Here is a 24,437-nt window from a genome sequence, read left to right as displayed (position 1 = left end):
TTAGGCCGCTCTCCCTCCTTGACAAAAACAATCGTCTTAGCTGTATAGTGCTGTATACCCTTGCTCATTGCCTCAGCATGGATTTAAGGAGCGGATCGTGTCTCCAGCGATAGTGACTCTCCGATGCTAGTAATTTTCTGGGGAGCCTAGACTTGTCCACAGTTCTCAACCAGCCCTCCATGTAGGAATTGGTAACCTTGATGGAGTTTGTGTCCTTCAGGCAACAGCTGAAGACCTTCCTGAGTCTCTTCACTGGTTTTTCCCTGAAGGATAGGATATCGTCTTCTACCACCCTGAAGTGGAACTTGTTAAGAATTCTCCCACTATTCAGAACCAAGGACTGGCATTTTGCGTGTTTGAAACTCATGCATGTGTGTCTCTTATCTCTCTCTCCTCGATCAGCTTGTGGGGTATTGTGCCATAGGCGTTGATAAGATCTAGTACAGCCAAGTCCCCTTTGCCTTCTCTTGCCTCTCTCAAGGCACCCGGGAGTTTTAATGGGTAATATTACATTGTGTTGTTTATTATAGCATTTTCCATCCATCCTCTCCGAGCTCCTCACAGATGACTGAGCTTCTCACCCTATCTCTAAGGGAGACGCCAGCCACCCTGGATATCGTTTTTTCGGTCATGAAGGCTGGGTCATGACTGAAAGAACGATATCCAGGGTACAAGCGGCCAAAAGGGGATAGGTGAGAGTAGGAACGAAAACTGACAGATCTCTGACAGAGCTTTCTGGCTCAGCTCTCTTTTCGTCACAACGGTGTGATAAATTGAATGTAATACCGCCCCCGCTGCGCTGATTCTCTGACCAATCTCCCGCTCCATTGTCCCCTCACTCACGAACAAGACCCCAAGGTATTTGAACTCGTTCACTTGTGGTAGGACCCATTCCCTACCCAGAGCAATCCATCAGTTTCCTGCTGAGAACCATGGCCTCAGATTTAGAGGTGCTGATCCTCATCCCAGCTGCTTCACACTTGGCTGCTAACCGATCCAGTGAGTGCTGAAGGTCACAGGCCGATGATGCCATCAGGACCACATCATCTGCAAAGAGCAGCGATGAGATCCTCAGCCCACCGAAACACAACCCCTCTCCACCCCGACTACGCCTCGATATCCTGTCCATAAATGTTACAAACAGGATTGGTGACAAAGCGCAGCCCTGGCAGAGGCCAACCCTCACCTGAAACAAGTCTGACTTACTACAGAGAAGGGACCCCATACTCCCACAGCACCTCCCACAGTATCTCCCGGGGGACCCGGTCATATGCCTTCTCCAGATCCGCAAAACAAATGTAGACCAGATGGGCATACTCCCAGGCTCCCTCCAGGATCCTTGCGAGAGTGAAGATCTGGTCCGTTGTTCCACGACCAGGACGGAATCTGCATTTTTCCTCTTCAACCCGAGGTTTGACTATCGGCCGAACCCTCCTTTCCAGCACCTTGTAGTAGACTTTACCAGGGAGGCTGAAAAGTGTGATACCCCTATAATTGGCACACACCCTCTGGTCCCCCTTTTTGAACAGGGGAACCACCACCCTGGTCCGCCACTCCTTTGGCACTGTCCCAGACCTCCACGCAATGTTGAAGAGGCGTGTCATCCAAGACAGCCCCTCCACACCGGATCTCATCAATCCCAGGGGCTTTGCCACTGTGGAGTTGTTTGACTTCCTCAGTGACTTCCACCTGGGAAATTGACGACAATCCCCCATCATCCTCCAGCTCTGCCTCTAACATAGAGGGCGTATTAGTTGGATTTAGGAGTTCCTTAAAGAGATCCTTCCATCGCCCTATTACCTCCTCAGTTGAGATCAACAGTGTCCCATCCTTACTGTACACAGCTTGGGTGGTTCCCCGCTTCTCCCTCCTGAGGTGGCGAACGGTTTTCCAGAAGCACCTTGGTGCCAACCGAAAGTCCTTCTCCAAACTCCCACACCCACTGCTTTGCCTCTTTCACGGCAGAGGCTGCAGCCCTTCGGGCCCTATGGTACCCTGCAACTGCCTCCGGAGTCCTCTGGGATAACATATACCGGAAAGACTCCTTCTTCTTCTTCTTGAACATTGTCCACTCGGGTTCAATGCCCCCAGCCTCCACAGGGATGCACGAAAAGCTCTGCCGGAGGTGTGAGTTAAAAGTCCATCAGACAGGTACCTCCTCCAGACGTTCCCAATTTACCCGCACTACCTGTTTGGGCTTACCAGGTCTGTCCAGAGTGTTCCCCTACCCCCTGACCCAACTCACCACCAGATGGTGATCGGTTGACAGCTCCGCCCCTCTCTTCACCTGAGTGTCCAAAACATACGGCCTCAGATCAGATGAAACGATTATAAAAATCGATCATTGACCTTCGGCCTAGGGTGCTCTGGTACCAAGTACACTTATGAGCATCCCTATGTTCGAACATGGTGTTTGTTATAGACAATCCATGACTAGCACAGAAGTCCAACAATGAACAACCACTCGGGTTCAGATCAGGGAGGCCGTTCCTCCCAATCACGCCTCTGCATTTGTCTCCATCATTGCCCACGTTGAAGTCCCCCAGCAGAACTATGGAGTCCCCCACTGGAGCCCCATGCAGGACTCCATTCAAGGTCTCCAAGAAGGCAGAGCCCTTGTTTGGTGCATATGCACAAACAACAGTCAGAGTTTCCCCCCCCCACAACCCGTAGGTGTAGGGAGGCGACCCTCTTGTCCACTGGGGTAAACTCCAACTTAACGGTGCTCAGCCGGGGGCTTATGAGTATCCGCACACCCGCCTGGCGCCTCACACCCTGGGCAACTCTGGAGAAGAAAAGAGTCCGACCCCTATCCAGGAGTATGGTTCCAGAACCGAGACTGTGCGTAGAGGTAAGCCCCACCAGATCTAATTGGTAGCGCTCCAACTCCCACACAAGTTACGGCTCCTTCCCCCACAGAGAGGTGACATTCCATGTCCCCAGAGCCATTCTCTGCCACCCGGGTATAGTCCGTCGAGGCCCCTGACCCTCACTGCCACCTGTGTGGCAGTGCACCCGCCTCCAGCGGTTCCTCCCATAGGTGGTGGGACATGGGCTTCATATATTATAGCATTTTGTGATTAATTTTGTTATGGACCGTTTATTCGTTACATACTCATACTTAGTCATCTGCAGTTGTGGAAACTGACTAAGTACATTTACTGAAGTACTGTACAAGTTAGAGGGACTTTACTTGCGTAGTTCCATTTACACTACTTCTACTCCACTTCATTTCAGAGGGAAATGTTGTACATGTATTTGATACAGTTAGTTAGTTTACAGATTCAGATTTTGAATACAAAATATAACCAACAAATATATTTTTTTATTATAGATTAAGCTACACAGCAATATATATAGGTTAAAGTAATTAAAAATAGCCCCACCTTTACCAGCTGCAACATGAAAGTGATAGAATTGGCTACATCATCTATCAATGATTATAATCCCAAAATATAATAGCCCCTATTCTGAAATAGGTTCTTTTATTTTTGGTACTTTAATTATATTTTGATGCTAATACTTTTGTACTTTCATTCGAGCCGAGGCTACACTTAATTTGAGTATTCTTCCACCACTGGCCATCTGTTACCAGGGAAACAGATTAGAGAATGGGTTGATGAATAAATGATGGACTGATTGAAGCTATCAAGCTTAGCTAGCTAACTCTGTAAACACACAAGCACATCTCTGGCATTGTAAACCTGACATATAACAAATTATTTGGTAACTTAGCCCAGTCTGGAAACCAGTTACCTGGTGTAGAACACAATAATGAAGAGACATCACACTCATGACTCTCATTCCTCAGGGCTCTTGTCTGGGTTTTCTTTCCCACCGGACCTATTCCCGACAGCAAAGATGGCGGCTGAGCGGCGTTGAGCCTTCTCCGTAATGTGTTACCAAATTTGGTGCATTTATTGAGTTTTCTGCCGAACAAGAAAACCAAGTCCATGTCGAAAAACTCGTCCCGTGAAAGAAATGTTGTGAGACTGCGAAGAAAATCTTTCATAAGGAATTCGCTAATACAACTTGATAGTTTCCCGTTGTAGCGCTGGGTGTTCATCGCCGTAACGTTAGCTAACTAGCCCGTATCGTCATTGTAAAATGGCTCCGGTGCAGATTGGGTCAGATGGGCAGCTCGTCCCACTTGGGGGTCCGGTAGTTTCGGGTCCACAGCCACCACCACCCGGGGCACCGGCCACACAGGGGGTCCGACTGAGTCTGCTAATTGAATTTCTTCTCCAGAGGACCTACCATGAAATTACCCTGCTGGCAGAACTGTAAGTAGCGTTGTAGGCCTTAAAGCTAACTAACCGGCGGGCTAATCAGCTAACATAAGTAAACTCAGAGGATGCACTTCTTCCAGCCACAATAATAAAAAACAACGGGCTCATCAAATTGGTACCAATCGAGAAGTTAGGATAAGCTTTTCATGTTTTGAGCCCTAACAAAGTGGATAGCACAGATATGTGAGGGGGCGTAACGTTACCCGGTAAACATCACATCAGCATATGTCTGAAGATCCTTAAGTTATAGCCATTGTTTTGTTATTCAAGATAAGTGTTTGTGTGGGGCGGTACATATGTGGGTTTATGATTGATGACTTTAATCAGTCTGCTGTCCAAAAGCCAGTTTCTCCTTGTCTTGGTGCCCAACTGCTAACTGAAAAGACTAACATTTCGATGTGTTATCAAAGCAGACTCATACCAGGGATGCACAGAGTTTAGGCAGGTGATATTTTGAGCTGTTGCTCTACTTTCAGGATAAGGACAATAGCAATAATTAAAGTTTTAATGTTTTTTTTCCCTAGACTTCCCAGAAAAACGGACATGGAGAGGTATGTTTATTTGAATTTTATTCGCAACTTATTTATCTCTTCACTCCTTTAGTCATTCATTCTGTTAAGCTATTGTATTTAAAATTTTGTTTAAAAGTATATCCCCTGTTTGTTTGTTTTCAGGAAAATTGAGATTGTCCAGTTTGCCAGTCGTACCAGACAGCTATTTGTGCGTTTGCTAGCCCTGGTGAAGTGGGCAAGCAATGCAGGGAAAGTTGAGAAGTGTGCGGTATGTTGTGTGGAATTTGTGTTGTGGATTTTGATAATACACTGCAAATGTGTGCGTCTGCAAACTTGTGTCCATCGGAATACAAATCAACTTACTCTTACCTCTCTTTATGATATCAATGGTCACAGATGATTTCCAGCTTCTTGGATCAGCAGACCATCCTATTTGTGGATACAGCTGATAGGCTTGCATCGCTGGCCAGAGATGCCCTGGTACATGCTCGTTTGCCCAGCTTTGCCATCCCCTTTGCCATTGATGTTCTCACAACAGGGTCATACCCACGCTTGCCCACATGTATACGAGTAAGTCTTCTCTTCCTGCGTAATGAGTAACTTCCTTCTCTGCGTGCTAAAACTGCTAATCTATATGAAAAGATGTAAGGAGATCAAACTCGTGGTTTGGCATGTCATCATCACCAAATGTTTCTGTGTCCATTTCTGTAGGATAAGATCATTCCTCCAGACCCCATCACTAAGGTTGAGAAGCAGACCACCCTGAGCCAACTTAATCAGATTCTACGACACCGCCTTGTCACCACAGACTTGCCACCCCAGCTAGCAAACCTCACAGTCGGTAAGCAGCTTGTGTAAACCCACTATGGTATACTTTTAACTGATAGCCATTCCAACATATTTAGCCATTTGTTTTCAGCCATATTGGTTAAGAAAAAAAAATATATATTTGTGTGTGTGTGTATATTTGTGTAGCTAATGGGCGTGTAAAGTTTCGTGTGGAAGGAGAGTTTGAGGCCACTTTGACGGTGATGGGAGATGACCCTGATATTCCCTGGAGGCTGCTGAAGTTGGAGATTCTGGTAGAGGACAAAGAAACTGGAGGTAAGGCATACACTCCTCCAGCTATGCTGTGACACTTCATTGACATGCTGATTGACAATGTACATCATTGCTAATGTTTTTCATTTTCCCATTCACTCTCAACTGGTTTGTCTGTCCCCCCTTTTCCACGCTCCTCACCGTCCACATTGACAGATGGCCGAACCCTAGTCCACAGTTTGCAGGTGAACTTCATCCACGAGTTGGTCCAGGCACGCCTGTGTGCAGATGAAAAACCCCTACAGGACATGTACAACTGCTTGCGTATCCTTTCTTGGCCTTTGCGTTTTGTGTGTGGCCTGCACAAAACCACTTGGCTTAAGTCCCAGTCTGATGTGAACTACTGCAGTAGGGAGGGAGGGAGGGTGTGTCAGAGCATATAGAGTATTGACTGGTCAAGCAGACACTTGCAGCATTCCAATGAGAAGCACAACTGCAGAATTGCACCCTTTTTAACCCCTCTTTTTTTCATGAATTCTCTAACAACACAACCACCTTTATTACTGACAGGAAGAGGCAGCACTGTTCTCACTAAATGCTGTCACCCATTCAGGTCATGTGAGGTGTAATTAATTTCTTACTAACACCTGTTCATACTGTACTAAGAAACTGACACTTTTTATTTTTACACGCTTTTGTGAATTAAAGCTAAATTAGATTTTCTTCAAAAATGCATTTTTGTGTTGTATAGACAGGCAGTGATAAGTGTGCCATTCATAATGTAACCCATACATATAGGAAGGAGAGGATTTGTTCTGATCACACAGTCACAGGCCTAGTACACTTTAGTCTGTGGTAAAATATAGAGAGAAACAGTCATTTGTTAGCGTTCATGCTAATATCAAAGACCCTAATCAAGCATGCAAGATAAGCATGACTGTGCTAATCACAATGCTAATCAGTACAGCGCTGCCTTTCCCCCACCATCACCACCAAGTGCAGCTCACCGTGTCAAAGAGCAGTCTGTGTTGGGTACAAATACCCCTTTTACCAACAAAGTGTGTGTCTTGAGGATATCTTTGAGTGCGTTTTGAATGTTAATGGAGAAATGTGTAGTACGTTTTTTTTCACCTGGATTTGGTATTTTCCCACACTGTGTTCTCTTTAACTGCATTGTTTCCAGACTCCTTCTGTCTGTCACTGCAGCTAGAGGTGCTCCACTCTCAGACTCTGATGCTGATTAGAGAGCGATGGGGAGACCTGGTGCAGGAGGAGAGATATGTGCCTGCAAAATACCTCACACTCACTGTCTGGAAGTAAGACTCTTTTAAATTGCCCTCACATACTGTATTGTGATAATTTGTCTCTTTTGAAGCACTTTGTGACTTTGCCTGCAAAAGGTGCTATATTAAATAAACATTATTATTATTATTATTATTATTATTATTATTATTATTATTGACGATTATTTTTATTATTATTTTCATTCCTACTCTCTGTCTTCCCTTTTCTTTGTTTCTCCAGCCAACAGGTTTTGGGTAGGAAAACAGGTACAGCCTCAGTTCACAAAGTCACTATCAAGATTGACGAATCAGATGGATCTAAGCCATTGCAAATATCTCATGAGCCTCCTCTCCCTGCCTGTGACTCCAAATTAATGGAGAGAGCTATGAAGGTAAGGTGGACATTTGTTTTCAGTGTAATATAAAGAATGGGGATGTATGGCATACTGTACAAATATCTTGCTCTTCAATTTAATGTTTGTCTCATTCTTTAGATTGACCATCTGTCGGTGGAGAAACTTTTGATCGACAGTGTGCATGCCCGGTCGAATCAAAAGTTACAGGAACTGAAGGCCATTCTAAAGACCAGCAATCCCAGTGACAACTGTATGTATATACTCTATTTTCTTGTCATTTAAATACATTTTGTAAGTGTATATTAAGCAAATTAACAGAAACCAGTGTTTCCTACCCACAGCAGATGCAGTCATGTGCTAATCCTTCACAACACTTGATAAAAGAAGCATGGTTTAGGATGCAGAGTCCATCATTTTAGCCCTGGAAAAAATATTTTCTTCTTTTCTTGGTCTTAATTATGATGAATTGCATTTTCAAAATTGCCATTAGCTCACACATGCCTCATTCCCCTTCTGTCAATTGATGTACTGTAACTATGATTTTGAGTCCTCTGCAATTGAAATACTTAATCATGTTTGTTTATTTCAGCATTCATCGAGACTGCTTTACCTACACTAGTTATTCCGATACTTGAGCCCTGTGGTCGTTCAGAGTGCTTACACATTTTTGTAGACCTGCACTCTGGCATGTTCCAACCCATGCTGTATGGATTAGGTAAGTAATAGGCAAACATTAACTCATGACTATTTTCTGATTTATGTTTGTCCATTGTGTTGGTCCTAGGAAAGTGTTGAGTTTATATAAGGGTTTGGTTTTGTGTAACAATAAAGGAATCCACAATTTGTTTCTCTCTGATTCTACTTTGTTTTGTATGCTCAGCTCTGTGAAAATAAAACCCAGGTGTGTTCTCTCCCTAGATCAGTCCATGCTGGATGACATTGAAAAGACCATTAACGACGATATGAAGCGCATCATATCTTGGCTTCAACAACTGAAGTGAGTCCACCTTCTCAATTTTTAAATGGCTGTGGACATTAAATACTGTGTATTCACAGTTGGCAGTGTAAAGTATATTTTGGCACAGGCGAAAGATAGCAGAGTCAGTTCAGGGTAGGGCTGGGCGATAAATAGATTTTATCGATTAACTCGAATGTGTAGTTAACGTCGATTTGTTTAAATGAAAATCGGTTTTCTCCTTAACATTCGCCGACACTCCCTTCTGGGCTCCCGTAGTTCCAAACGGGCTCAGCCCTCCCCCCGCGTGTTTGCCATAGAGATGCACAAACAACATGGCAGCGACAGGGACTAACATTAGTTATTTTCTTACTAGTCGTTTCATTACTTACTTAAGCGTAAACTCCGAAATGACCAGCAGCTCGTGGTGCTCTGTACCCGGCTGACAGTCACCTATTCTCGGATAACTGAACCACCAATTACAGCTGACCTGACGCAGACACCGGAGCCGGTGTTGAGGAACTCTGTCGCGCCTCAACACATCTACTAAATGCTGTTGATACGACCGAGCTGTGATGGAGGTCTGTAGCGGCTTAAACAACTGGCAATCGCCGCTTTGTAGCACGGAGCTCCTCTTCAACGTTTTTTTACTGCTAGTTACTACAAAGGAGCTTGCTACAGGTATGCTGCATTCGTGAGACCATGGGATGTTAATGTATGTTACTCAGAGCTGTATAGTAACAAAGTAGAACTACTTCACTACTCTACTTAAGTACTAAAAGGCTGTATCTGTACTCTACTGGAGTATTATTTTTTTCTCCTACTTCCACTTTTACTTGAGTACATATTTTCGATGAATGAAATACTTTTACTCCGATAGATTTTTTTATGTGCTGCATCGTTACTGTTGTGAATTCCTCACGCTACGGAGACTGTGTAGGTTAGTTACGTACGCTAATTACGTAATTTAGGTAAGAAATCCCCGAGATCGCGTCATGTTTCTTTTCATTACGGTCGCCCGTTCAGAAGTCAGAGACGATGTGAGTTTGTACTCTTTCTATTTAGCTATTGTTGCAGCAGAGTAATCTATTCCTGAGTTGTTTCAGTCTGCAGTGAGTATTGAATGTTAACCGTTTGTCCCTGTGATGTGAAGCTGCTTGTTTATCTGTATGTTGCTAGCTTGCTAACTTTACTGTAGCTACATCACACATTTTACTAGTGTGTAGAGATGCACCGATGACAACTTTCTAGGCCGATTCCGATTTCCAATTTTCTTTGAGTTAGGCCAGCCGATACCGATTTTAGCTGATTCCGATTTCATTTTTTCGAACCACTTTACAGCACACACAAATATTTATTTTCTATCTTTTCTTTAATAGAACATTTTGCACAGAACATAGAAAAAATTTTAAACAGATAATGGATCACTATAAAATAGAACTATATAAATTACTCCTGGTGTGGGAAATTCACACACATATAAAGTGCAATGTTAGAACCATTTCCTTCTTTTCACATCCAATATCGCACTAAAAAAATGTGATTTTGGTTTTTGGTGTCGTCCCTCCACGCCCTACTTTTTCCTTGCAGGTGTTGCAAACTTGTTATCTTCTGCACACGCGCTGAAGAATTTCCAAACAGCTGACATGTTGCAGGTTAATTCCCGAGGTTCCCTACATGTGCGAGAATAGCGCGGACACGCGCTTCACACCGCGAGCGGATACGCGCGACACATGGCGGAAAAGTTGAGAGAAAGGAAAAAGAGATTGTGCTGTCGCGTCCGTGTGTCCTTGAGAACTGTAACTCGTATAACTTATGTTGTCAGTTAATTGTAGCGTTGACCGGCATGAAATCGGCATATGTCAGACTGACCTGCCAGTCGCCGGTCATGGCCTAGCACGTGAAAACCGGCTAATTCCGGTCACCAGTCGGTCTATCGGTGCATCTCTACTAGTGTGATACGTTTTTTGGGGCTTTAATCATTACTGTGCTGGAAAGGATGTTCATTTTACTTGCACAGTGTGATAATTGTACATTTAATTTCAGTATTTGTTAGTATTTGTGTGTGTATGAGTCAAAAAAATAAAGTTAAAACTTGTTTTGAACAATTACTTTGTCATCTGCAGATTAATTTTAAGTAGGGAGGAATCAATTTAAATCTTAAATTGGATTTTTTGTGAAGAAATCTGGGATTTTTTTTTTAAGCCATATCGCCCAGCCCTAGTTCAGAGTCAACCGTAGACACCAGAGTCTGATGCCTGCTTCTAGCTTGTCAAAATTGGCTAATTGCTGTCAGAAACAACACTTTGCTCAGCAGGTGGTGAGATGGGTGATGAGAAGGATTGCCACGGTTGTGTATTGAGTTGATTTTGAGTCTCCCACTAGTGAACCGTGGCAATGCCGTGAGTGACAGAATGAGCTGTGAATCTTGGACTTTTTGCAACTGAAATTTCATTGAGACACCAAATCTTTCTTTTCTCTGGCAAGGTTCTGGTTGGGGGAGCAGCGCTGTCGACAGTCTGTGAAACACCTTCCCACTGTGTGTACTGATGTCCTTCACCTGTCCAACTCGGCTTCTCACCCTGTTGGCAACCTGTCCAAACACAAGCTCTTCATTAAGCTCACACGTCTTCCGCAGTACTACATTGTAAGTTTCTCCATCAATATGTTGCTGAACAGTGCTAAACCAAAACGACTTAAAGGTGCCCTGCCACACCTATGTCATTACTTTGTGGTAATGTCTGAAGTTCTACCATGGACTCTGTAAAAAGGATTTGTGGAAAAAATGCCTTGGTTACCTTGTTTCAAGCTATTCTAGTGTGGTATAGAAAGCCTGCAGGAAGACTCAGCTCGATTTCTGCCAGTTCTCATTAATATTCAACGAGCTAAGCTGCTTGACTCTGATTAGCTAACAGCTAGCCAATGAGAGCCTGGCTATCAGCATCCTTTACCCAGCGCAAATGAGTGAGCTCATGAATAGTAATGAGCTCAGGCAACACCATGTCAGACTGACCAGCTTTTGTAATTGGCCTGATTTCTCAGCTTATTTCTTTTCAGTGGCTAGAGCTGTAGCAGTTCATTTTCACATTCATGACATAACACAAACACATGTGGACCTAACAACATATTTAAAAAAAATACAAGTAAAAACGGTTTTGTGTGGCAGGGCACCTTTTTTTTAAAGAAAATTCCTCCACAAAGTTAAAGTTATGATCTGCTTTCACTTTCATGTCCACCCTCTTGGTCTCTCTTTTTCCTTCTCCTTTTTGTAGGTGGTGGAAATGCTTGAAGTGCCTAGCAGTCCCACAGCATTGCAGTACAAGTACTCTTTCCTGTCAGTGTCTCAGTTGGAAGGAGATGATGGGCCCATGTGTGCACAGCTCCTGCAGCATTTTAAACCCAACCTAGAACATCTTGTCCAGGACACAACAGGCAGAGGGGCCCGACCTGGGACTAAGAGAAAGGTAGTCAGCGCTAGAGTAGTTATACACCAAATGTTCTTTTGTATATGATGAAACACACTCTTTTTCATCATACACAGATGAAAGTTTCTTTGAGTTTTGACAGATGTGGTGCTGGCCTAGAAGTTAGAACTAGGCAGTAACAGTAAATGCTCTGCCCACCATCAAAAACAGCTGACAAAGACATATCACACATAGATAATGTTCCATATGCATTTTATTTTGTCTCTGTTGCTTTTTAGATATCTGGGGACCAGGGGGACCCAGAGCCAAAGAAGCCTAAGCGGTCTGGAGAAATGTGTGCCTTCAACAAAGAGCTGGCTCACCTAGTAGCTATGTGCGACACCAACATGCCCTTCATTGGCCTCAGAACAGAGGTAAGTGACAGTGCTCAGACAGTTTGAATCTTTCCTGCCAGGCATAGATGTGTCAACATCAAGCATGGCAATCTCAGTGTTGTGTTTGCTGGCTAATGCTGCATGTCTGTCTGTCTGTCTGTCTTCGAGTAGCTGTCCAACATGGAGATTCCAAACCAGGGTGTCCAAGTTGAGGGAGATGGCAGCAGTCACGCGATACGTCTACTAAAGTAATACACACAGTCACAAGCACACATGCATGCATTTATGTACACACCAGGACAAAATGTAATTTTTCTTCAAGTATGATAAAACTTTGCCAAAACCATTGTGACTATACAGTGTAATTGTTTCATTTTGTAGGATTCCTCCTTGTAAAGGTGTAGGAGAGGAGACTAGGAAAGCTTTAGAGCGGTCTCTACTGGACTGCACCTTCCGACTGCAGGGCAGGAACAACCGAACCTGGATGGCTGAACTGATGCTGGCCAACTGCCCTCTCAACAGCACACACAGCAAGGAGCAAGGTGCACATCACATACAGAGTGTTCAAAGTTCATCACTACAAGTTTACAACATGGCCCAGTGTATAAACAAACCCATCTGTCCCCTGTATTAGCCTCCACGCGGCATATATATCTGACCTATGAAAACCCTCTGTCGGAGCCAGTGGGCGGGCGGAAGGTGGTTGAGATGTTCCTTAATGACTGGAACGCCATCAGTCAGCTCTACCAGTGTGTCCTCAACTTCTCTCGAGCACTGCCAGGTACGTGCATGGTCATCTGTAAAGCAAACATTGCACTTACCTGAATGACTGATAAAAGTGAGTTCATCTTAAATCAGTCAGTATTTTACTAGTCATTTTGTTGCTGGTGTATGGATTTGTAATGAAGGTGACCCATTCATTCTCAAAGTAAAACAAACATTGTTTTATTGGCCTGGTTTAACCAGAGTAATCAGATTTACTTTTGTAAGTTTGAGTCGTGTGTGTTGGTGTGTGAAAATCGGCACATAGTTAAAGTTACAGTTAGTTCAGGCTTGCATTCATCAGTGTTACCCACTCTGTTGAAATAATGCTTGGCAAAAGAAACACACAGATCTAATACAGCTGCACACTGTGACTGCTTCCCTCCAGAGATGCCATCTTACCTGAGCCTGTTTTCAGAGGTGCGGCTGTACAACTACCGTAAGCTGGTGCTGTGCTACGGTACCACCAAGGGCAGCTCGGTCACGATCCAGTGGAACTCCAACAGCCAGCGTTTCCACCTCGCCCTTGGCACTGTGGGGCCCAACTCTGGCTGCTCCAACTGCCACAATATCATCCTCCATCAGCTACAAGAGATGTTCAACAAGAGTCCAAACGTGATGCAGCTGCTGCAGGTACACCGAAGCACAGTTATGACAATGCATATGTATGTGTGCACTTGTTATATCTGTATCAAATAATAATTTCAAGGTACCTTTCAATGTCATTTCCTGGGTAACGTTACTATTTATCCTCTTTCTCAGGTGCTCTCTGACACACAGGCCCCTTTGAATGCAATCAACAAGCTACCAACAGTGCCCATGCTGGGCCTGACCCAGCGCACCAACACTGCCTACCAGTGCTTCTCCATCTTACCCCAGTCCCCCACACACATCCGCCTGGCATTTAGAAACATGTACTGCATCGACATCTACTGCCGCAGCCGTGGTGTGGTAGCCATCAGAGATGGAGCCTACAGTCTTTTTGACAACACTAAGATTGTAGAGGGCTTCTACCCTGCTCCTGGACTCAAGGTATACAAGACTTATTGGCATGGTAGTGGTGTCAGTAGACTTTATCTGAGAAAGGGAATACGTTTCTCTTAAAGTTTCTGTCTAAACTACCTAACAAAAAAAAACTGCCACATTAAGTTCTAATGGACATGCAGCCGAAAGTGTAAGTATACTAATCAGTGTCTGCCCAAACCAATAATTGTGACCTGTTATGATTTAAATGAATAATTGAAATTCATATTTTTTGCCAAGGGTTAGATGAGATGTGAAGTCACTGCGCCTGAACAAGAAATAGTCAGGCACATAACCCTCCATAAAATCATGAAGTGTTAATTAGTTAGCTTTAGAGGTGCTTTGGGTGGCAGATTCGGTTATCTTTGAACCACCAGGCCAGCTGTTTCCCCCCCCTGTATCCAGTGCTAAGCTAAGCTAATTGTTTATTTCCCTTGGCATCACTCCAGCTTGAAAAGCTTTTTGTTGAGAACTGGAAGGGTGGTTTTCTAATCGGCACAACCAAAGAATCCTACTTGATTCAAAAAGAAAATGTAATGGAGATATACAGTTTTATGATTAAAAACTTACACTTTTTTGGTCAACCTTTTTACATAAAATTCTGTCTTTCTCTTCTTGCCCCTGTCTAGACATTCCTAAATATGTTTGTAGACAGTAATCAAGATGCTCGCAGACGCTCTGTCAATGAAGATGATAATCCACCCTCGCCGGTGGGTGTAGATGTGATGGACAGTCTGATGAACCACTTGCAAGCTCAACAGCAGCCACAAACGATGAGAGGGGGTGCAGGAGGTGTCTATCCTCCTCTCACTTCACCACCACCAAATTACCACGCTAACGTAACTCCCTCACCATCCATGATGCCCACCCAGTCGCCAGGTAATAGCAAGCTTAGTGTTTGTATGTATGTGTACGTGTATGTAAGTATGTGTAAGTTAATGATATCCTTTATTGTTTGTGTCTGAGCTTTGTGTCAAGCTGCCATACAGGATTATGAGCCAAAATAAAAATCATTGTTTTTGAATATATCACATTGCTGTCATCAACCTGCCTGCTGAGTTATGTGTTTTGTTGCAAGAGCAAATTGTTTGAATGGGACGGAGAACGAGGAAAAGCAACCATGTGTGCCCATTTTGATTTTGTGAAACCATGAGATCAGTTGTTTCTCATGCAACATGCACATACCTCACAGCCGAGAGGGAACAAAGCATGCATTTAGTCCTGCTCCTTCCATTCCTCTCCATCTCAGCCTGCCAGCCAGATACTACAGCCCTTCGCCCTGCTTTAGCATGTGTGTACATGAGCGAGTGTGTGTGTGTGTGTGTGTGTGTGTGTGTGTGTGTGTGTGTGTGTGTGTGTGTGTGTGTGTGTGTGTGTGTGTGTGTGTGTGTGTGTGTGTGTGTGTGTGTGTGTAAGGAGAACTTGTCAACCTCAAAGTCTGACGAGTCCGTGTGTGTGTGTGTGTGTGTGTGTGTGTGTGTGTGTGTGTGTGTGTGTGTGTGTGTGTGTAGGGAACATCCATGCCTCTGGCTCCCCTAGTGGAGCTCTGAGGGCACCTTCTCCTTTCGGGCCCACCCCGTCTCCGTCTTCTCTGGGCATAGCCATGGGTCAGACCAGCTTTGCCAGTCCCCACGGTAAGCAGCAGGGTGGCCATAAATTCTGGTCTGCTGGACAAGGGCTGGAATGGGCTGAACTGAACATCTTAACTTGGCACTTCTAGGCTGCAGATGACAAATGGCCAGTAGTTAGTGGGCACACAGTGGGGTATTCATTTAACTGTTTATTGTTGAACATTAAGTGTTGTTTTGTTGCTGATGGCTGTCTCTCCTTCACCCTAGGTGCTCTGGATCCCAGCTCTCCATATGCCATGGTGTCTCCCAGCCATAGGGGCCAGTGGCCAGGTTCACCCCAGGTCTCAGGGCCTTCTCCTGGGGCACGGATCCATGGCATGTCTCCTGGTAACCCATCTCTGCACTCACCTATCCCCGACCCTCATTCTCCACGGGCCGGGACCAGTAAGTACTGCTTTCTCTGTGTTGTCTCACGTTGTTTTTTTACATAAATGCATAACATTAGCAAACAACCTTGCCACTGATACCTTAGATATGTTTTTTTTTTATATTTCTTTTTATACTAACTGGGACATTTTACAGTTGAAAAAGTTAACCTGTCGGTGCTCTCTGGTGCATAACACAAACTAGGTGACACTGTTTCTAAATAATCTCAAACCTAAGGACTCTGAAGATGTAACCTTACATCGAAATGTTAGTCACTGTTATGCACCTTAAGAAATAAAACCATCAAGTAAGAAGACATCTGTGTTGCACCGGCAATTTTTGCTATTTTATACTGTTGTGTCCTGCCTTGGTTGCAACGGATTGTTGTGGTCTGCAGAAGCGCAGAGAACTTCCCTTTTTTTCCTAGTTAGTTTATCGGCTGCCATACACCGATACCAATATATCTGCAATAAGTTAATGAGTAAGTTAATATATTCGCCGATATAGTAGTTATTAAATTAATTGATTGTTTCACTACAACCTCTCTCCCTCTCTGTCTTTGGTTTAGGTTCACAAGTCATGCCTACCAGTATGCCTCCACCCCGTAAGCTACCTCAACGCCCCTGGGCTGCCTCCATTCCTACCATCCTCACCCACAATGCCTTGCATGTGCTTTTGCTCCCCTCACCCACTCCCTGCCTGGTGCCAGGCCTGGCAGGAAGCTACCTCTGCTCGCCACTTGAGCGTTTTCTGGGTTCAGTTATCATGAGACGGCACCTACAGAGAATCATCCAGCAGGAGGCCAACGTAAGTGTTGCACAAATCATCCTGATTTAGGAGAGATAATTCTGTAAATAATGGAAATAAGTTCTGCTCTCCCCTAACTTCTCTAAATCTGTCAACTCTCCTCCAGTTATCTATTGTGAATTCTAATGAGCCGGGTGTGATCATGTTCAAGACGGAAGTACTCAAGTGCCGCGTGGCTCTCAACCCAAAGAACTACCAGACACTGCAGCTCAAAGTCACTCCAGAAAATACAGGTCCCTGGTCCCAGGAGGAGCTTCAGGTGCTGGAGAAGTTCTTTGAGACAAGGGTAAGTATAAGCAGAAGCCGCTTAAAGCCTAATTCATAAATCATTTAAACATATACATTTGAGGCATATTGTACATGCATCGTTTTTTGACCTATGCATGAAAGAAATGCATTTTGTGTTTGTCTCTACTGATCATAATTTCGAATATTGTATTTAAAACTTGGTTATAGTGTTGTGCTTCATTTAAAAGACTTGTCAATTCATTGAATAGGGATACACTTTAAGGCCACTCATAGGAACACATGAGTGCACTAATGTTATTATTCCATTGATCCATCTTCCATTTTCCTCTTTCTAGGTTGCTGGTCCTCCCTTCAAATACAACACTCTGAATGCCTTCACAAAGCTGCTTGGGGCCCCCACTAACATCCTGAGGGACTGTGTGCGCATCATGAAGCTGGAACTGGTGGGTAGCTGTTTCTTTTTTAAGAGGGTTTGTTTCCTGTATTCAACCATGATTGGGTATGAGCCCCGCTACCCAGAAAATGTAGGAATTTATGAATATGCAAACTGAATAAGACCTTTTGTTATACTAGCTGTCAAATAGTAGAAACATTGCAACAAGATACAGAACAAGTACACCATATGCCCTGATAAACCTGTCTATTTCACTGCAGTGTGACTTGTGTGAAAGTGTGCCCACATTACACACGTTCTAGTTGTGCAAGTGAAAAATGTATTGTTGTGTACTTAATGGCAGTTTAGACATCCTTCTAATATCTTGATGCATGTCTTTACCTTATATAAAGCACTTGGTATTGCCTCCGTGTTTTAAAGATATTATATATTGCCTTTCTCTAAAGTTCCCTGACCAGGCTGCACAGCTGAAGTGGAATGTCCAGTTCTGTCTCACCATCCCTCCCAGTGCTCCCCCCATAGCCCCTCCTGGAACCATCGCTGTGGTGCTCAAGTCCAAGATGCTCTTCTTTGTAAGTCTTAGCAGAGCCTCACCATTAGCTCTCGACAACCAGGACACAAGTCGTATACCTGTGTAGCATAATTTGAAGCAACCTGACCCTGTGTGTTTTGCCTCACAGTTGCAACTGACCCAGCGTATCCCGGTGCCCCAGGAGCCAGTGAGCATTATAGTGCCCATTGTGTACGACATGGCCACAGGCCTCACTCAGCAGGCCGACATCCCCAGACAGCACAGCTCCTCTGGGGCCGCAGCGCTCATGGTCTCTAATATCCTTAAGAGGTTCAATGAACTGCACCCCGCCAGACCGGGTAAGACTCACACACTGATGACCACTGAATAATTTACTAAACAGAAAAAGTGATATCAAATTTGCTAAACTGAAACGGGTATCAACTGAATGTGATATACTATACTATATAGTGTTGTTATCTATACTTGACGCAAAATGCCTTTGCTAACACTGGGTATATGCCATCTGTCTTTCAGGTGAGTGTACAATATTTGCTTCTGTTCACGAGCTGATGGCCAACCTCACTCTACCCCCCGGCACTCGTCAGTAGAAACAACAAATTCAGTCTGGAACTCAACCGGAATCCCTTTGAGACCGAGGATGGGTCTATCTCTGAGCTAAGAAGAAAAACGAGTGTAACAACTGTGGTCCCAAGATGTCAAGATGTCTTTTTTTGCGTCAGCCACTGGACAATTGACGTGATGTATAATTGCTGTTATGGAAGGGAGTTAAATATGTACAGTTGTGGACCACAGTCTTTATTCTTGATAGAAGCTCAGAAACTAGATTTGCTGTTGAGGTAGATCATGGGCGAGGGGGGCGTTTGATGCAAAAAGATATAAATGTTATTTTTTCCTCCAGGTGCACTTGTAAACAAGATTATCTATTGAAATTAAGGTTGTTTACGAAAATATGTATATTGTTGTATATTTGAGTATTGAAAAGAATCAGGTGAGTTAGAGTTTTGCTAGAGAATTGTATTCAGTTTCATTTTTTTTTTATAACGCCAGACTGATATTATAGTATCAGGAGATATATTCCTTAGCACACTATTTAAACGTTTTCTTGCCTTTACTTTGTCAAGACCTCTGCATTTTTATTTCAAACTTTCACTTTGGATACTGTAAAACTGTGACAAACTTTATAAGCCAGTTGTATTTTATTAAGATCCATTTGAGTCCTGATTGAAGGATTTGAGAATTCCTGTCTGAATTTGTTATTTAATAAACCAAGCCCAAAGTTGGTTTGTGTTCTGAGAATCTTCCACTGGCAGCACTAAAATAATCAGATCATTTACTAAAGTTAAAAATAGCAATAAAACAAAAGTCAATGTACTGCTTAAACATTTTTACTCAAGTAAACCTACAGTGTAGTGGCAAAAAATGTACATAAAGAATCAAAAGAAAACGGCCCTTTCCAGAGTGTTACACTACCGGTCAAGTCTGTCTACAATTTCCATTATAGACAGAACACCAGCTGAGATCAGTTGCATTTTTTTTTAACCAGGGCAGCAGTTTTCAGATTACATTATGTGTTTACATAGTTGCAGAAGGGTTCTCCAATGTTTTCTCAGTTAGCCTTTTCAAATGCTATCAGATTAGTAAACAGAATGTGAGTTTGGAACATTGGATGAATTGTTGCTGATAATGGGCAATGTAGATATTGCATTAAAGATCAGCCACTTCTTTCTACAATAGTCGAGAACCCTTTTGCAATTATGTAAGCACATAATGTAATCTGAAAACTGCTGCCCTGATTACAATGCAACTGATCTCAGCTGGTATTCTGTTTGTAATGGAGTGGAATGGAAATTTCTAAGTGACTCCAAACTTTTGACCGGTAGTGTATATATCATTATTTTTATACAGTGACATGCTGCTTTTTATATCCACTCCTTTCAGCTCTTTTACTTCAACTGATAAATCCAACTTCACTAATTGCACACAGCTATGGGATTTTAAACTCCATAACTTTGGGTTTTGCACTGTTGGTAAGACGTCACCTTGGGCTTAAGAAAACTGGGAAGGTTATTTTTGTTTTTATATAGACCAAACGATTAATCGAGCAAATCTATGGATCAATTAATAAGAAAACCATGTAAAACAAACTTACTTAAAAGAAAAGTACAAAATGTCCCTTTTAAATGCAGTGGGATAGCCTATTATAGAAGTATAAAGTAGAACAAAATGAAGATACAAGTACCGGAGTGAATGCACTTTGGTTCATTTTTACCACTTCAATCCGGTGTGTCTTTGTTAGTCCTGTATTAAACCTGCAGAAAACAGCTTTGCATCCTCATCAAGTGATGCTGTGATCCTCATCCCCTGAAACATGACATCATTCAGAAAGGCTGTATGTGGAGGGTTGAGGAGGCGTTCAAAACTGCAAATCCCAGACTGTGACTGCACGGCTGTTGTTGCAAAGGGCGTGGGCATTGTCTTTTGTATTATTACATAGCTACATGGCTCCTCCGGGTGTGAAGGATGTATTTGTCACCTCGCAGCTGCTTTTGAGCATCGACACCTGCAAGAAAACGACCAATTACGGATGAAGAAACACTGTCGGCTTCCATTCAACCTGACTGAACGTTTGACATTCGAACGCACCCTTTTGCGATACTTCCGACAAAATGCCAAAGGATAAATAAATAGACTGAACCTTGTCTAGTTTTCTCTATAGCCTCAACTAAGCTGCTGCCTCTGCTTCCATCAGTCTCTTATGGCTTTTATCAGTGCTGCCAATTTAGGAGAATAGTGCGATAATCACAGCCGGTTCAAGTCCGATATGGCAGTGAGCACATCTGAGCCGCTCTGTCAGCCGTGCGTTTACCATGAAGCGTTTAAAGGTAAGTCCCAGAATTACACACTCTGTTTTTATTTCGATACGTTGATATCATTATGGTGTTTGAATTGGATATCGGAGGAGTGCGTCCCGCAGAAACGGTCTCCATCTCATTTCAACACACTGACCACTCCCCTTCAGTCCTTTCATATCTCCATCCTTCCTGGGACTTGTAGGATAGATGACACATGCACGTTGTTTCATAGGCAGTGATGGTGCCCGCCTGTGAGTTTGTGTTTGTTATTAAGGGGGTGAAGAAGAAGAAAAAAGGGGGGAGATGTCAGACAGGCCTACTGATTTGGTTGCTGTGTGGTCAGTGGAGCTACAGGTGAAGAGACCTCTGATGCCTGTCCAGCTGAGTCCAGAGCAGGTGGGCCTGGAGATGTTGTGTCTTTGTGGGCAGCTGGACCTCCTCATCAGGGCGCAGATGCAGCAGGTAGGGTGACCTGAGCGCTAAGTGCATTACTTCCACCATTGCTGAGTCTGACAAAGAAAATATTTATCTCCTCCGCTTTCTCCATAGTTTTCGTCAGTTTGCCGAGAAACTGTCAAGTGAAATTTAAGCATTTCCATCAGCTGAACCAAAGCAATTAAACAATTTGGCCCAAGTAGGTGTTCAGTGTGTTAATCATACAGCTAATGTTGCATACATCAAGCATTTGACAAAGGGCTGATGTACAGATTATTTTCTATCGTCTTTATTTTTTTTCTTTAGTTTTAAACAAAATAAAGCTTATCTTCACATTTGTTACATGATTACATTAGTTTACATCATACATCTTGAATGGAAACCCATCAATAGAAAAGGCGCACTTCAACAAAACAAATAAAGGAATTGTCTCTACATTTAGGGTGCTAATAGCCAGGAGAAAAAATCCAGAAAATTCACATTAAGGCCAGGCCCTCACAAATTTTCTTATTACATTTTTCTTTTTATTAAAGCGTGAGCAACAGTCCTCTGCGCGTACACACACACACACACACACACACACACACACACACACACACACACACACACACACACACACACACACACACACTCTTTTGGGCTCTGTCAAATTCACATTTTTATGGATCTATTTACATCGTATGATCCTGTCCCATATTGTAATTTGGATTTTTTTTTTTTCTTTGATTTATACTACAACAGCACTCAAACGCATAGACTTGAGGAAGTTTAAACATGACTATGTTCCAATAGGGCTACATCCATGGTCCAAACCTGCCAACTGGTTTCAGGTCTATTGTTCAGTCTATACTGTTCACAAGCATTTCACATCATTCTGTATAGACGCTCCTCTTTATATCCAGTGACATTATTATTATTCATATTTTCTATGTTCCAGTTCCAGGAGCAGTTAGGACAAGGCTGTAGCCCAGAGGAGTCAGACACTTTCCAGGCTCAAGGATCAGAGATTCTTGACCAGATGCTGCAGTGCCTTGAACATCTACCAAAGCCTATGCCACAGCTGGAGGTATCACATCTTCTAATAATGTCCAAATAAAAAAAAGGACTTTTATGGCATACAGTGGAATACAAGAGAATTCACTTTGCATACTTCTCTTACATGCTGTACCAGAAATCAGTGGGTTAACGTGTTTCCTCAGGACTACCTGGACATGGTGGGTCTGTCAGTAATGTTTCCTCGTGTAGAGGTGTTCCTCATTCAAGGAAGCCCAGTGGACATGCTGGAGAGGCCGCCAATGGACGGTAAGACAATACACATTCATCCCCAGCCAGGAGGAAGAACCATATTTCAATCTGTTATTGTTTTTGAAGACAGATTATGCATGTTTTTATAGATTTAGAAAGACTTTTGAAAGATTTTTATTCCATCTGGAATTCATTTTAAGTAATGTTAAAAAAAAACAATTACAAAGTTGGCAAAAAGCAGCTTGTTTCTAATTAAAAATTAGCATATTGTACCAACCTGTTCGGTATTAATTTAAGCTTGGACATCCAGCACAGATACTTGTTATAGCCAGTGGTGTGAAGTACATTTACTCAAGTAGAAATGGTACTTTTCATTTTACTTCAAAAGCAAATATTTTAGAGTTTTCAGAGAAAATTTTACATACAAAACACAAGATTGGTTTATAGAATATGGTGCCTTGTTATAGATGAAACTACCCAATAGTTTTTAAAATATTTAACATTGGCTCCACCTTTCGAAATAATATGTATGTATGTAATAAAACACTCAGAGGGGCCATTATTCTGCATATATGTTTTGCTGATGATACTTTCTGTACTTGAACTTAATTAAGATTTTGAATTACTTTGACTTGTAATGGAGTATTTTTACACTGTGGTATTGCTATCTTTTACTCAAGTTAAGGAGCTAAATGTTCTTTCACCACTGGTTATAGCAAGGTGAAAACACATGTTCTCTCCACTCTTTTATATTCCCATAGATGCCTTGTAGTTCCAACAACACCGATGATTCATTCTAATCACACCACTCCATCTATACTGGATGTTCACACACGATTAAAACATCATCTCTAAATATCAAATACCACCATGCCTATCAGGTTATTTATGTATGGAGAATAAATCACAACTCATTTTTTAAGAGTTTTTTTTGTCTGATATGCATTCCACTTTAAGTTGTGTGCTTTTTAACATTGCTTTTTTTCAGCAAGTCATCAGCTCTTTCAGAGGAATTCAGGCTTTCTCTGAAGTGAAGAAAGACATTGAGGCCAACTTCAAACAGATGAAACAGTCTCTGGTGGTAGAGGAAGGCTCCAGGCATGAACCTCAGCTGGCTGCCCACTACATCAACTGGTTAGTTAAAATCCAAATGGGAATTTGATGATAATTAATATAGCAACAATCTGATTACAACCATATGCTGTTCTCTGTGTAGGATATTAGAAGTAACTCAAAGCTTAACTTCAGTGGTGTTGATGCTACCGGAGGAGCTGACAGAAGACCTTCACCCGGCCGTTACCTTCGTGTCACAGTTCCTGTCCTGACTCACCCACCCCAACCAACGCCTCTGTATCTATGAATCGTGACGCTCTGATGCATCAGATGTCTCCAGGAGCTTCTAAATGAACTGATGTTGTTATGACTGTGAAAAGGTGCTACACAATTTGATTCAACGGATTAATGGTGGGATTGGATAGCCTACTTTATTTACAAATCATGTAGGTTTTTATATTGTCCTCCATTGTGGCCCATACTAGTCCCTATGATGAGTCAGCTGTTTGGAAATGAATGTAAGCCTGTTGAATCCCGCCTTGCACTACTGTTAACATTTTTTCCTTCTTTTTTTTTTTTAAATTAAAGTGGAATAATAAAATTGAATGCAATAGGGAAATGTGTTTGCTTTCTCCCTGTCATGTGATCATAGGTGTAACTTCTAGCAAAGGCTCCTCTTCCCTTACTACTTGTGTGGGTGCACAGCCATGCAGTGAGACAAACACACTTCCAATAAAGGTTGATGGTATTGTAAAAGTGAATTGTTGAAGTAACAAGAAAACTGGATTTACAGATTAGCTGTTGGATCAGTTAATGCTACATTGTCCCTCATAAAAACATAGTATAATTA

The 24,437-nt window shown here is 42.8% G+C and overlaps 2 protein-coding genes across 4 annotated transcripts; both read left to right on the top strand.

Moving 5' to 3' along the window:
* The first annotated feature begins 3,838 nt into the window (after nucleotides 1-3,838).
* On the top strand, nucleotides 3,839-19,282 carry med14 (mediator complex subunit 14). 3 transcript variants are annotated; one of them, XM_039818366.1, is made up of 29 exons: nucleotides 3,839-4,283; nucleotides 4,814-4,840; nucleotides 4,964-5,069; nucleotides 5,198-5,371; nucleotides 5,513-5,642; nucleotides 5,777-5,905; nucleotides 6,059-6,166; nucleotides 7,026-7,158; nucleotides 7,367-7,517; nucleotides 7,620-7,731; nucleotides 8,071-8,196; nucleotides 8,400-8,478; nucleotides 10,924-11,083; nucleotides 11,709-11,900; nucleotides 12,140-12,274; nucleotides 12,407-12,483; nucleotides 12,617-12,777; nucleotides 12,870-13,016; nucleotides 13,416-13,630; nucleotides 13,760-14,029; nucleotides 14,650-14,899; nucleotides 15,532-15,654; nucleotides 15,859-16,035; nucleotides 16,586-16,824; nucleotides 16,931-17,110; nucleotides 17,409-17,516; nucleotides 17,914-18,039; nucleotides 18,148-18,337; nucleotides 18,516-19,282. In XM_039818366.1, the coding sequence occupies exons 1-29, from the start codon at nucleotides 4,108-4,110 to the stop codon at nucleotides 18,587-18,589; spliced, it is 4,275 nt and encodes a 1,424-aa protein (XP_039674300.1). In that variant the 5' UTR covers nucleotides 3,839-4,107; the 3' UTR covers nucleotides 18,590-19,282. The 3 variants fall into 3 exon arrangements, with proteins under 3 accessions (XP_039674300.1, XP_039674299.1, XP_039674301.1); XM_039818365.1 differs by having other exon boundaries at nucleotides 13,386-13,630; XM_039818367.1 differs by lacking the exon at nucleotides 15,532-15,654 and having other exon boundaries at nucleotides 13,386-13,630.
* Nucleotides 19,283-20,322: 1,040 nt separating this feature from the next.
* Nucleotides 20,323-22,683, top strand: si:ch211-218d20.15. The gene is made up of 4 exons (XM_039818311.1): nucleotides 20,323-20,884; nucleotides 21,129-21,316; nucleotides 22,227-22,355; nucleotides 22,489-22,683. Exons 1-4 carry the CDS (start codon nucleotides 20,824-20,826, stop codon nucleotides 22,681-22,683), a joined length of 573 nt encoding a protein of 190 aa, XP_039674245.1. The 5' UTR covers nucleotides 20,323-20,823.
* The last annotated feature ends 1,754 nt before the right edge of the window (nucleotides 22,684-24,437 follow it).

Source organism: Perca fluviatilis, chromosome 12 (assembly GCF_010015445.1).
Source record: "Perca fluviatilis chromosome 12, GENO_Pfluv_1.0, whole genome shotgun sequence".
NCBI lineage: Eukaryota > Metazoa > Chordata > Actinopteri > Perciformes > Percidae > Perca > Perca fluviatilis.
The sequence above is the reverse complement of the archived record's forward strand: the minus strand, read 5'-3'. Positions and strand labels throughout refer to the sequence as shown.

What these genes read in the sequence shown, in the direction of transcription:
- si:ch211-218d20.15 (XM_039818311.1), top strand. Translation starts at nt 20,824, where the DNA reads ATGGCAGTGAGCACATCTGAGCCGCTCTGTCAGCCGTGCGTTTACCAT. An exon ending in TTACCATGAAGCGTTTAAAG is followed by an intron (nt 20,885 to 21,128) that starts GTAAGTCCCAGA and finishes TTTGTTATTAAG; the next exon opens with GGGGTGAAGAAGAAGAAAAA. An exon ending in TCAGGGCGCAGATGCAGCAG is followed by an intron (nt 21,317 to 22,226) that starts GTAGGGTGACCT and finishes TCTATGTTCCAG; the next exon opens with TTCCAGGAGCAGTTAGGACA.
- med14 (XM_039818365.1), top strand. Translation starts at nt 4,108, where the DNA reads ATGGCTCCGGTGCAGATTGGGTCAGATGGGCAGCTCGTCCCACTTGGG. An exon ending in TCTTGGCTTCAACAACTGAA is followed by an intron (nt 8,479 to 10,923) that starts GTGAGTCCACCT and finishes TTCTCTGGCAAG; the next exon opens with GTTCTGGTTGGGGGAGCAGC. An exon ending in CAGCTTTGCCAGTCCCCACG is followed by an intron (nt 15,655 to 15,858) that starts GTAAGCAGCAGG and finishes CCTTCACCCTAG; the next exon opens with GTGCTCTGGATCCCAGCTCT.